The 12,514-nt window shown below is 35.9% G+C and overlaps 1 protein-coding gene across 6 annotated transcripts; it reads right to left on the reverse strand.

Moving 5' to 3' along the window:
* Positions 1 to 461: 461 nt before the first annotated feature.
* Positions 462 to 12,398, reverse strand: Rexo5 (RNA exonuclease 5). Of its 6 annotated transcripts, XM_087353232.1 has the most exons (13): positions 11,541 to 12,398; positions 11,324 to 11,448; positions 9,733 to 9,886; positions 9,484 to 9,612; positions 8,516 to 8,746; positions 8,272 to 8,420; positions 6,865 to 7,091; positions 5,298 to 5,508; positions 4,892 to 5,036; positions 3,684 to 3,878; positions 3,161 to 3,350; positions 1,874 to 2,008; positions 462 to 1,302 (listed from the first exon to the last, which is right to left on the reverse strand). In XM_087353232.1, the coding sequence occupies exons 3-13, from the start codon at positions 9,832 to 9,834 to the stop codon at positions 926 to 928; spliced, it is 2,091 nt and encodes a 696-aa protein (XP_087209358.1). In that variant the 5' UTR covers positions 9,835 to 9,886; positions 11,324 to 11,448; positions 11,541 to 12,398; the 3' UTR covers positions 462 to 925. The 6 variants fall into 6 exon arrangements, with proteins under 6 accessions (XP_087209358.1, XP_087209361.1, XP_087209363.1 ...); XM_087353235.1 differs by lacking the exon at positions 11,324 to 11,448; XM_087353237.1 differs by having other exon boundaries at positions 8,516 to 8,743; positions 11,324 to 12,398.
* Between the last annotated feature and the right edge of the window lie 116 nt (positions 12,399 to 12,514).

Raw genomic sequence — 12,514 nt, forward strand, 5'->3', positions numbered from 1 at the left:
AATTCTCCAATTTACAAATGACATTCGCGTGACCGTGGCCCAACAGAAGAACGAGGACGTCTTACCAGAATATCTTCATAAAATGCAAGTTGTTATAGTGTTCAACTCATATTTCGAAGTGTGATTGAAACATCTGGGAAATTTCCTGTACAAATTGTTTATTTATTTTAATTTCTTTAATAGTTTAAAATCTTAAAATTTGGGGGGAGAAGAGTTATAGCTCCTACTCATTCTTGACCTCAGCACTAGATGGGGGGTGAGTGGTCAGCATCACACCCCGGCTGTGCTTTATCCCCGGGAAAGGACCCCAGTACCCATTGGATAGGAGGCTGGGTGGTACGCAGAGACTAGAGGAAAAATCCTCTGCCCCCCGTTCGGGGATCGAAACCTGATCATCCAGTCCATAGCCAGTCACTATACTGACCGAGTTATGCAGGCTCATACATATACATTTCAAACAGTTAAAATTATATTTAATTTTATTCACACTTGACCTTGCATGTATTGAATGTACTCATGATGACATAGCAAACAACACCAGCTTTTCTAAAAGAAAAACAATATTTAAGAAATTAGTCTGTTTTTCACAGTCACATTTGGTTTACACATTCTTATCACATGTAAAAAACACAATGTTATAACATATTGTGAAGATCATTTTGATGATGGAGATTTGAGGTATGTTATAATTATATCTGAAAATAACCACACAAATACAAAAGAAAATAAAAAATAAATAAATATTTAATATTTTGTGGATGACAGTATATGTCATAGCATTGGTATGGTGTATAAGATGAAAGATTTTATTTTGATTAAAATTACAGATGATTCAAGACTAAAGGGAGGCATGTGTTTATGTAAATAAATATAATTATGTACACGCACCAAAGAAGCAGACTTCTTTTGTTCACAGCTGTTGAAGTTAATGCTTACATGGCATAGGTGGTCTTTTGACCTGAATAAAACATGCGCCATTTGCACCACCCTTTCTGCCACTAAACAAGATCACACATAAACCATTGTATGCCATATGTTCCCAGACTGCTTTACACCAGATATTTACTTGTCTCATAATGCTTGTATCATCATCGGTTTCGGCTAGATCAACCTGAACATGAGAGAGTGTAAATGAATGTTCTCGTGCTATGTTGCATGTCTGCGTCACCACTGTCTCATTTAGAGTTACTATACACTGAACATTTTTATTGATATTCTCATTGCTATCACTAATGCTGAACAATGTCTTTGACATGTAGTTTGAATACCCGTCAACCACTTCCTTGGAACCCACAACAGCAGCTGAAATAAAATAAAGAACTGATTCAGGTTAAAAATAACTTGCAAGCTTCGATCACTCAACTATAATTAAAGAATTAAAAACCTAAGTAATTTGACTTCTCTCTTTATTACTGATGACAACATTGTGTTTCTCCCATCAACATAGCACAATAATGTTACCTACTTAATTATATACTGAGGGACCCCAAAAAATGTACACACGACTTATAGTCATCCTTTGACGTCTGTATAAATTTAGTATTAAAGCTTTTATACAGGTTTTTGTTTTGTTGAAGTGTGTATACATTTTTTTGGGCCCCTCTGTATATATTTGTTTTGTTTTTGTCATAGGACCTCCAGTGACTGAGGTTAACTCATTTTAATAGAGTGAACTGAGTACATACTTTCCAACTTCTCACCTGAGGACTGACCCATCCAGTTTTGAAAATGACGTGGTCTTTTCAGAATACCAGATAACGGAAAAAGTCCAGAAATTCAGTATTAGTAACCGTTACATATCATCATCAGATAGAAAAGATGATGATCCCTGCTCTGACACCACAGCAGTTCATACATTGTAATAAATAATCACCTGATTTATCCAATTTAGTGACATGACTAAACAGGCTAGTGGCAATTTCTTGCTGTGCTGATGTTGGCTGTACCTGCCTCTGTCGTGCAACTGATGCTTTGTGACCAGCAAGGACTGCATCCCCATATTCAATATCTGATAAACAAAACATAAGTTCAGAACTGCCACCAATTCAAGCAAAAGGCACTAGCTACAGTAACAAAAGTAGCCTAGGCATACATAATTTTTAGCATTGTATGACATGTACTGTTACATTACAAAGACCATTTTCAATAAAACTTTACTGCTAATGTGTGATAGAAACAGAAAATCATTCAATTTAGTTTAGACATGCAACTTATTACAATCAGTTCTAAATTTTATCAGCCTTAAGTAGTTGCTTATAACAACAACTCTGAGCCCATGCACCCAGAAACTTCCCTCAATTAATAGTCTGCTAATCGGAGGGACACAGGCTCTTAGTATCCAACTCAGAAGATTAGTACAAGGAATATGGCAAGTCAGCATTCCCTTATAATTGTCTGGCAGAGTTTTACTCCTACAATGTGCACAAGTCCCGCGCCGTAGCCGCGCGGTCTGAGGCATCATGCTTTGGACCGGTGATACGGAATGCGCGCTGGTTCGAGTCTCGGGGGAGAAGAAATTTTCTCACGAGCTTTTGACCAGTGTATGGGACCTGTGCCAACCCAGCATCATGTGGAAATTGGGGAGCTACAATGAGTAGCGTAATCCGGTAAGGAAAGCTAGCAATAGCTAGGGGTTCGTCGTGCTGACCACACGTCACCCTGTATCTGGTTGGATGATCGTTCACCTCTGCTTAGGCATGTGAACATGAGGCCAGCGGTCAAGCTAGTCGGCTTTGGCTCTCTAGAGCTGTTACGTCACAGATTTAATTTTTAATGTGCACAACAGAGATCTGCCTAAATTATATAAAGTTTACTTACAATCATCAGTCTTATTTACTGATATTAGCCCTTAAAACTACTGTTCTCTGAATTTTGCAATTTGGTATACCGTTCTCCTGTGATTACTTATAGATTAGGTTAAAACTCAACATTTCTACTGATAAGATGAACTTGCATAGGTATGTATAACAAGCAGAATATACACCAAATAAAAAAATAAAAACAACAACAACAACACTGTAAGGTCCTGATATTAAAATAACAATTAAATTTCTATCTTCATAAGTTGTCACTCTATACCATTCCAAAGATTCATCATTAAAACTTGCAACTACATATGCTGTATAAAGCAAAACTACAGAAAACAGCCACATCAACATACCGTTAGCAAGTTTTAGTTGGGCAAGTTTCATACATGATGAACTGTCCTCCACAGAACAGTGTCCTTTTTTGCCCTGTTGAATTTCTTCTCCAAGAAATTTTTGTGCAAGCAATGCAAGTTTTGTCTTCCGAAAACGATTACCAGTGATATTGTAGATGACACTTGTGTCAATCACATATGGGTGCATCATCTAACAAATTAAACAACAATAAACCATTACAATTCCATTTATTACAAAAATATTAATTCTTTAACTACCACCTGTCACAAGGAATGTCATATTTCCTGCCTGGTTTATAAATACAGATATAGAAACGCATATTCCTAAGTATGAGATTACCATCAAATGAAGGAAACTGATAATAGCCTTGTTACATATCTGAAAACATTATTTTATTTAAGAAACACATCTGTATAATTTTACATTTATGTAATGTCAAACAATTATTGGCTCATTCCACAAAGGCAACTTGTATTTGAAAAAAAGTCACAATAAATGTTGTAATCACACTATACACCTTACCTTGAGTGCTATTAAGTCAAAGTTGAGTGACTGACCAACCAGAATTGCATTTGGAGGCAATAATGCTCTGATAGCTTCCTGCACATCTTCTAGTCTCACAACAACATCAGCAAGCAACTCTTTTGTGATTCCAGAAAAACGGGTAAGATAGTCTGTGATACGATTGTAAGGTTTCACAAGAGTCTCATACACAACCTGTCAATTAAAATCATACTGATTGAGTCACAAAGTACTTGTAATAAATTCAATTTACCTAGTCCATATTCTACCTAAGTGAAAGAAACAAGACGTAAATACAATCATCACACTTATAGACAACTTTAGTATGGCATAAACCACAAGTAGAAGGAAACTCCTACAGGAAATAAGAGCAAAGGAGTGTCATTCTTAATCCAGCCCAAGAGAAGAACAATCCAAAAGCCAATCAAGTGAGCATCATACGGCTGCAGGACTGCACTTACAGTGTCATGTGTACTCGACCAAGAAGAAGCAGATGACTACCAAATTTCAGTGCTGGAAGTGCAAAGTCAGGCCAGTGTTTTCATATTTACCACATAAAGGTAAATTTATACTGCAAGAAATGACAGAAACTAGAAATGCAAAGTGCTGTGCATTTTGATTTATACACATTATATTTTGCTTTATTTTAGTAATCTATCACTTTTTCACAAACAATTTTTATACTAATGAAGAATAACACAAGAAAATCAGTAATGTACTTCCTTTCAAATAATTTGTACTAGAATATGTTAGCAAGAACAGTTGCCAAGATATACACATTCTTAGTACTCATGCTGTTACTAGATAAATCCACAATTCAAAATACAGCTACCAGACCCGCATACAGCAATTTAAATCCTGCACAACATAAGTTAACGATGTTTTATATGAATTAGGTACTGTAGGTTTTACAGAACAGAAAAGTAAGATGAACATCTTATTAAAAATGGAAAGTGTTTATTTTGCAATGTATATGAGTGTAGGGGAACACTTCCTATTTTCATTTGAAGCATACCTTGATGTGTAATTGCTGTAAAATAATGTGTTAAAATTATTTTTCTGTCCAGGCAACAAAAAACTACTTAAATATTAATATTAACTAAAATTTTGTTTACATAGATGGAAATAATTTTTAACAAATGCTACTTTAGGTATGAGAAAATTTTGGAAATCTGTGGTAAGGTACCTGTACAAGAATTGGTACTTACCTCCAACTGTTCATTAACAATTGATACTCTAGTGACTTCCAAGTCTCCTGAAGTAGTACGACACATTTCACAGTCCAAACCAAACATTGGAGAATCGTGAGTTACTTCATGGTATAAGTCCTTTGTCAGGACAAATTCTTCATATCTATCAACATAATATACGAATACTTAGGAAATTATATTTAATATAAAAATAAACAAGGCAATTAGTATGGCAATGAGTATGTAGTGAATAAATATTCCCCCCCCTCCCAAAAATAATTCAAATGCATCTTATTTAATGACTTAATCACATTATACATCTATCCTTACACTGTTTAAGATCCAAATAAGTGTTCCTTTTTCTGGAATTTCACTGTATTGAAGTTTGTACCAACAAATTAAATAAGTTCACAGCAGAATTCACCTTGCACGAAACGCCCCTTTCAATGGCAGAGGATAGTTCTCTTCAATAAGCTGTGCAGGTGAAAGGAGCAGCTGTGTGCGAGAGTATTTATCAGATACAGGTCGCGGAATTTGATGTGAAATGCACGTCGATTCAACAACAGGGAATATAGCTCTCATCACTTTAATTAAATCTTCTTTGTGCTTCATGGCAACCTCTAAACTGCCAAACTCTGAATAAAAGAAATGATCACAGGTAAAACAAAACATAGCTTAGTAATAAAAATACATGCTTCTCTGCATTCCTTTACTTCTCTGTATTTGAGCTAGCTGTGCAAATATCCAACACATGTCAGTAGTAATCTAAAGCTTACATATATCTACTTCAACCTTGATAAAGTACAGTGAAACCCCTATTTTCATAGTTTTGAAGAGATGATCTAAACTTACTCTGAAATCAAGATATTATAAATTAATTAGGGAAATAAATAAAAATACATGTATTAGGAGTGCATAAACAATATAGGACAATATATTTTATTAACAAAATAAGCTCAGTTATTTTAAAGCTACTGTATTAATTATTTCAGGTTATTACCTCTTGCTCATACCAATTCTACTGGAATCTGATCAATACCATGGCGGCGTATTGGAGTTCTTAATGATAGATTCGACTGGGTTGCAAACGTCCTTGTAATTACATTTGTTGATCCGAACAGCTGGATACAGGAAGGAGATTTTGCTGGGGATGGACTGCATCTGAATGGACGAGGAAGGAGACGATTAGGACAACTGTAAGCTAGGGTTAGTGGACCCGATGGTGGAGGATGAGCATGGAGGAAGACGTGACACGTTTTGGTGGATGGCACTCACAGAACGAGGACAACCAGGGAAACGCGGCATTCATCAACTGGACAACAGAAGGCTTTGCATGAAGTAAGGGGAACAGAGATGAGTAAATTGGTGAGTAGGGAAACTGAAGCTAGGACAGGGGCTGAAACTATAACTACGGTAGCAGCATATAGGGTTGAAGGCAAGTCGCTAGTGGTGCTGCAGGTTAACTCTAGGAGTATCTATAATAAAGCCTTAGAACTTTGGAATTTAGTTGACACGTATAACCCCGATATTGTTATAGGCACAGAGTCTTGGCTTAAAGAAGATATTAGCAATGCTGAAGTTTTTAGGGCAGATTTTACAGCTTTCAGGAGAGATAGGTCTGCCCGTGGTGGTGGGGTTTTCATCTGTGTTAAACATTTCATTGCCTGTACGGAGTTATGGGTAGATGAGGATTTTGAGATGATTGCGGTAGAAGTGAAAGGAATGGATACAAAATATTCGTGGGAAATTATAGGTATATACAGAGCTCCTAACGAGGACATGCGAGTTATTGAAAGATTGGCAGCCCGAACTAGTCATTTAGGAAATTCTACGAAGCGTAGCATCATTGGAGGTGATTTAAATTTGCCCTATGCGTGTTTCAAGCTACTAATTTCGTCTTTCAAGTGTTCCCATTTTTGTTTTTGAGAATTCTGCTAGTTTCATGTCTTTTATTCAGATTATCTCCATTCATTTCATCGAGGTAAACTTACGATTCAGTAACCTATGCTTCTGTGTTCCTGTCAGAGGGACTGCTGCCAGCTCTTCTACAAGGCTGCCATTATATGCAAGGGGAGTTATAACCTCAACTCTGCTCTTGAAGACATCTGTGATTACAGGGAACATACTCTCATGAGCTTGAAAGTCATAAAGGGAAAGCCCTTCAATCAGGAGGACCACTGTATGACTTACGCGGTTGAACTTCTCTAGTTGACACCACCTGCAAGTAAATCAACATATTACAACATAACTGCAAATGTTTTTCTTTGGTTCGGTTTTTGCAGTCATTCCAAACATAAAGAATTGCGCTGTCTTCTGAGTCATGCTGAAAAATGATATGTGACAAATTGCTTAGGCTATACAGTAAAGTTTGAAAATCTGTTAATATGTGAGGATATAGCTCACACCTATGCAGGTAGCAACATCATTGCTATTTTAGAACAATTTATAAAGACTACCTCATTAACTAGAGGAGTCTCTAATTCAGTGGTCCCCAACCTTTTTGTGCCTATGGGCACATTTGAGAGTTTATGAGACCGTGGCAGGCAGCAACCAATTAACAAAGCCAAATTTTCTTTTCTCTGGACAAATAAGATATGGACACCAAATAATACACAAAAAAACACAACGTTTAATGATACAAGAAACCACGCAATCAAAAATACATATTATTATTACTCAAGTGGGAAGTTAGTGTGATGTTTGGCACTGCATTTCACTGGCCAGTTTTTCAAATTTGGGAGTGTAGGATGATGTTGCTGCTCGCAAACAATCGTCAAGATGGGCATCAGTAAGTCGAGATCTGTGCTTTGATTTTATAATGTTCATGGTTGAACAGCCTTCATTATTCAGTATAACCTCTTTCTGTAACAACGCGGGCACCCAAAAAAGCCTTGGCGGGTGCCATGGCACCCGCGGGCACTGCGTTTTGGACCACTGCTCTAACTGATTATACACATTACATCAACAAAGCAATTTTATGCCCAAGGAATACAGATGCTCATGATGAGTTACGAAGCTCTTACACTATTATACATACATATCCAGTGGTCAAATGTGTAAACTTATTGATTTCAGATGTAAGTACTTGAGCATGATTTCACTCAAATGCTCCATGCAAACATCTCCTAGGTGTATGTTTAAAAGAAAATCTTCCAATTACCAAAAAAATTCACATTCCATGATAAATACCAACTAAACATCACAAACCTAAACATACACTCACAAAACAGCAAGAATATATGAAAACAATAAACTTCCCTTGTTGCGACCTACCAGAATAATTTCAGTGCATGAAAACTGGTTGCTACATAATAGCAGTATCTTACTGTAGTACTTCAGCTTCTCCTCCATTAAATACAAATTCTGTAATAATAATTGACATATTGTTCACTCCTCACCTTGATGGCTGATACGGTGAATGATGCCCTAGCATTGAATACATCAACAAGTGTTGAATATCGCTAAGAAACAATGGTGTACGCTCTTCTTCTTTCACTGTGAGTGATGCACTTTCACCCATCTCCTTCAACCGAAATCGAGGTATACACTATAGAAAAAGAAAACAGCTATATAGTCATAATTTGCATTCATGCTTCACAAATTAAGACTCTTCAGAATGTTACCTCATGACTGAAAACATACTTTCAAGCGGTTCTTCCTTTCTCGAAGCTCATCTTTAAGTTGTGCAAACGCTTCCCCATAAAGCTGAACTTTCCCACTCTTTCCTATCACAGCCTGATCAGAAAATCCTGGAGGAAAATTATTTGGACTTGACAACATGAGCTCAGCATCACATTGTTGTTCTGAAGATTCCACTGGAGGAACTGACACATGCTGAGAACTCTCAGACACATTCCTCTCATCTGTATCCTGCTAACATAATACAAAAGTGTACAAATATACTGTAGTGATTACAAAACTCTGCTATGTGGAACACTAGATTTCCATATGTAGTTATTAGGAGATCCACAAGCCTCATTCAAATTAACAAATTGAAATAACTTTGATATTGAAGCTCACAGCATGAGGATGTCTGAGAATAAACTGTTAGCAATATTTGGACCTAAGGCAGAAAAAGTAATAGGATGAAGGAAGTTGCAAAATGAGCAGCTTCATTACTTGCACTCCTCTCCAAATATTATTAGGGCATTAAATCAAGAAGGATAAGCTAACAGGGCATGTAGCATGCACAGGGTATGAGAAATATAGTTGGAAAACTACTTGTAAGACTCAGGCATGAAACAGGAGGATAATATTAAAACAGGTCTTACAGAAAGGAGTGGAGGTATGGATCTGACTGAATCAGCTTAGGATATAGACAAAAGAAAGCTCTTGTGAAATCAAATTACATAAAAGAACTTACATATCTTACAGGAGGCTTATGTTTTCATTTCTTACAACTATTTAAAACACAGCAATAAATGTGGTTCTTTCATGATAAACTGAAGTTATGTTGCAAAACACGTCATCAGTGGTTGTTACTTAATGACAATGTTTCTTCATCTGTTGAGTTATGTAACATCAATGAGATGGTAAGATAGCTGTGATATCCACATGTTCAATGACAGCTATAAGTTTTAAAGTATCATATTTGGTCCAGTATTGCATACCACTACAGTTTCACTGTCCTTCTTATGGCGTTTCCTGCTCGGTTCTTCTTCAAGAACTGTGACACCTGCATAACTGTCAGCATCAGAGCATTCACAGTCCTCTTTGCTTGGATGCTTCAGAGTTTTGACCTGAAGTCACAGAACAAACTTTTTACGATAGAACACCATAGATCTACATTTTAATATATTAAAAAACAAAGGAATTACTTGCATATCTACACATAAGTGAAGTCATCACATCTCACTCACCTCCTTGTCCTTATCATTTAACTTTGCAATTTCCAAATAAGCTGCCAGTTTCTTGTTTTTCTTTTCTAATCGTTGCAACTGCTTTGATGTAAGTGGCTTCATCTTTGTATCTGAGAAAGTTGGCAAACTGTCCAAAATCCACACTCCAGGTAAACTACAGACACAAAGATACAGTTAGAATATTTTTATTTGTTGCTGGTTAAAAATAATGTAAATAGACATTTTATACAAAGTAGATTTAAAATTAAAACATATTTAAAATAACCATTTAATTCAAGAGTTGAATTAAAATAAATTTTACATTACAACCAGAGCTAATGGGGAAAGGTAAAGTAATACCACAGCCTATGTACCACATCATGCAAAGATGCATGGAGGCTAACACACACATATACATACATAGAAATTAAAAATGTAGAAATATGTACAAATGTAAACTGTTTAAACAACCACATCTAAATAATGCAAATTCTTTAAGGGTCATTGTCTCCAGCACCCTACATCAACATCAAGCTGACAATTCTGCCTGATACTGACCATGTAACTTTGATAAAGTTTGAACTATAACAACATAAATTAAGAAGTGACAAAAAAAGTTAAGTTAATAACAACAAATAAATGGAAAACAGAGTGAGATTATATGAGAAATAATGAGTACAACCAAAATCTTAGGTGTAAAAGCAGTTGATAAATCACTGGAAGATGGTACAAGGTGCCAAAGTCTATTGTAACTGTTACATTGCATTTTCATATCTATTTATTTGTGGTTTATTTCATGATGCTGTCAGTAGCGCAGATTACATAGCATCAAACAACAGGATGATTAATGAATGATGAATTGTAAGACATGAAGAAATCTGTCATGAACTACTTCATGATACTATCCTGGCATTTGCCTGGAAACATTGAGGAAAACCACAAACAACCTCAGGATGGCAGGTCTACAGGCCTAGGTATGAACCTGGGATCTCCTAAACATTTAGCAGGAGTGATAACAGCTGCAACAGTTGGCCATTAGATCTGTGTTATATTAAAATTGTCTTGTAGTCCTCAGTAACAACCACCACTTAAGTGATAAATTTTAAAAAATCTGAAGTAGTTCTAGCTTATTTTAATACTCTGTTTTGGTTCTATACTTTAACATGGAAATCGTTTCTATTGGTATTCATAATTTTCCAGCATCTCATGTCCAATAATATATTTGTTAAAAGCCTACTGCTCCAGAATAGAGCTATAGTTCCTATTATAATAACTACATGCATAAAAGTGATTTATCCTTCAGAAATGCTTGCAATAATGCTATTAGAAACAAAGTTATATAAAATGTTATTTCTCAGATAAACCTAATGTTAACCAAGGAATATAAATTACGACAATAATATGTCAAATATTCTACTTGAATAATAATAAATATACCTCTCTACTTTTATAAATCTGTTATAAAAAACATCTTAACACTGGCCGATAAAAGGGATTGAATAAACGTCTTAACATATATAGAGGTTATATTATTACGTAACACTTTCCCCGTACATCAGAATAATAATTTCAGAAATTAAAAAGGACACTAACTTAACATATATAAGCTCACAATCTTAAATAGGAATGCCACTTCCTTCTTCTCGTCGTGTCTTCCAAAACGCAGATTTAATAACCACGATGTTGTTCTTGGGAAATGTGCTTAACCAAACAATTCTCCAGTAGCATTAACGTCACCTAAAATCACGGATCACCTAAATAACACTCAATATTACGTTTCAGCACATGTTAATTTTCTCCAAACTCAATACGATTTAAGAAATCAGTACCTCCAATTACAAACTTAAGCATGTGAACGTCTGCACCACGCGTAAAGCCATCTCCATTCTGACCGGACGTTCATGAACAGCTGACAGTCACCGCGTCCCCTTTCATGAGCACAATAATACCAACATATGAGCCATTTGAATCCACTTCACATTCTATACATATACGATCCATTTCAACTGTAAAGTTCTTTTCAAGTCCAGGTAAATTAAAGTTATCCGCTGTGATTAACTAAGAACTACGACATGCAGACGTATGGGGGAGTGGAGATAAAGATCCACACATTCTTAACCATAGATAATTAGAGTGCTTAGATTTACGCTCCAGATGCTTCACCTGAGTAAAAAATCCCGGTACTTGTTGACTAAAGACTGATTGGGCATCAGAGCCATCTGGACATTAACACTGAGAAAAATTCTGGAATTTTACAAAACAAAAATAAATCCATTTTTTCAAACCCTTTACAATAATCTCAAGAAAAAAAATCAGCCTTTGGCAGCTGCTGGAATGAGCAAAAGGTGCTACAGCACAGAGTCAAATGTCATTGCATCTAGACAACTCTGATGTCACTGACAAGACCACACAGTATCACAATGTAGAAAACCAGAGTGCTGGATATCAGGGAGGTGGATGGAACTGGCTCAGGGTATTGTTTATTCACAAGACTGGCTTTAACTCTTTGAAGCCAAAGCTCATCTAAATAATACTTAAGAATTCAGTCTGTATCTCACCATTACAAAGATCAAGTGGTTAATAGTGTTTATAAAAATAATCTCTATTTACACTGTTAACCATATGAAATCCATAAATACAAAATGCAGTGTTACAGATTATTGCAGGAGATGGTACAAATAGTTACCACTGGGCTTCAAAGGGTTAACAGTGTTGAACCTTTGTGTTCTACTACCAGAGTGTTAGTTACACTTGAGTTCCTGTGACACTTTTGATTAAGTTTACATAAAGAGTCAGTATGTAC

Source organism: Zootermopsis nevadensis, unplaced genomic scaffold, assembly GCF_977971745.1.
Source record: "Zootermopsis nevadensis isolate Lab colony 2312 unplaced genomic scaffold, Znev_1.0 Znev_ptg000022l, whole genome shotgun sequence".
In the NCBI taxonomy this organism is placed as follows: domain Eukaryota; kingdom Metazoa; phylum Arthropoda; class Insecta; order Blattodea; family Termopsidae; genus Zootermopsis; species Zootermopsis nevadensis.

Coding starts and splice junctions, on each gene's coding strand:
- Rexo5 (XM_087353235.1), bottom strand. CDS start 9,834: ATGAAGCCACTTACATCAAAGCAGTTGCAACGATTAGAAAAGAAAAAC. Junction 9,613..9,732: donor TAAATGATAAGGACAAGGAG/GTGAGTGAGATG, acceptor CTGTGACTTCAG/GTCAAAACTCTGAAGCATCC. Junction 5,037..5,297: donor AAAGGGGCGTTTCGTGCAAG/GTGAATTCTGCT, acceptor TTATGTTGATAG/ATATGAAGAATTTGTCCTGA.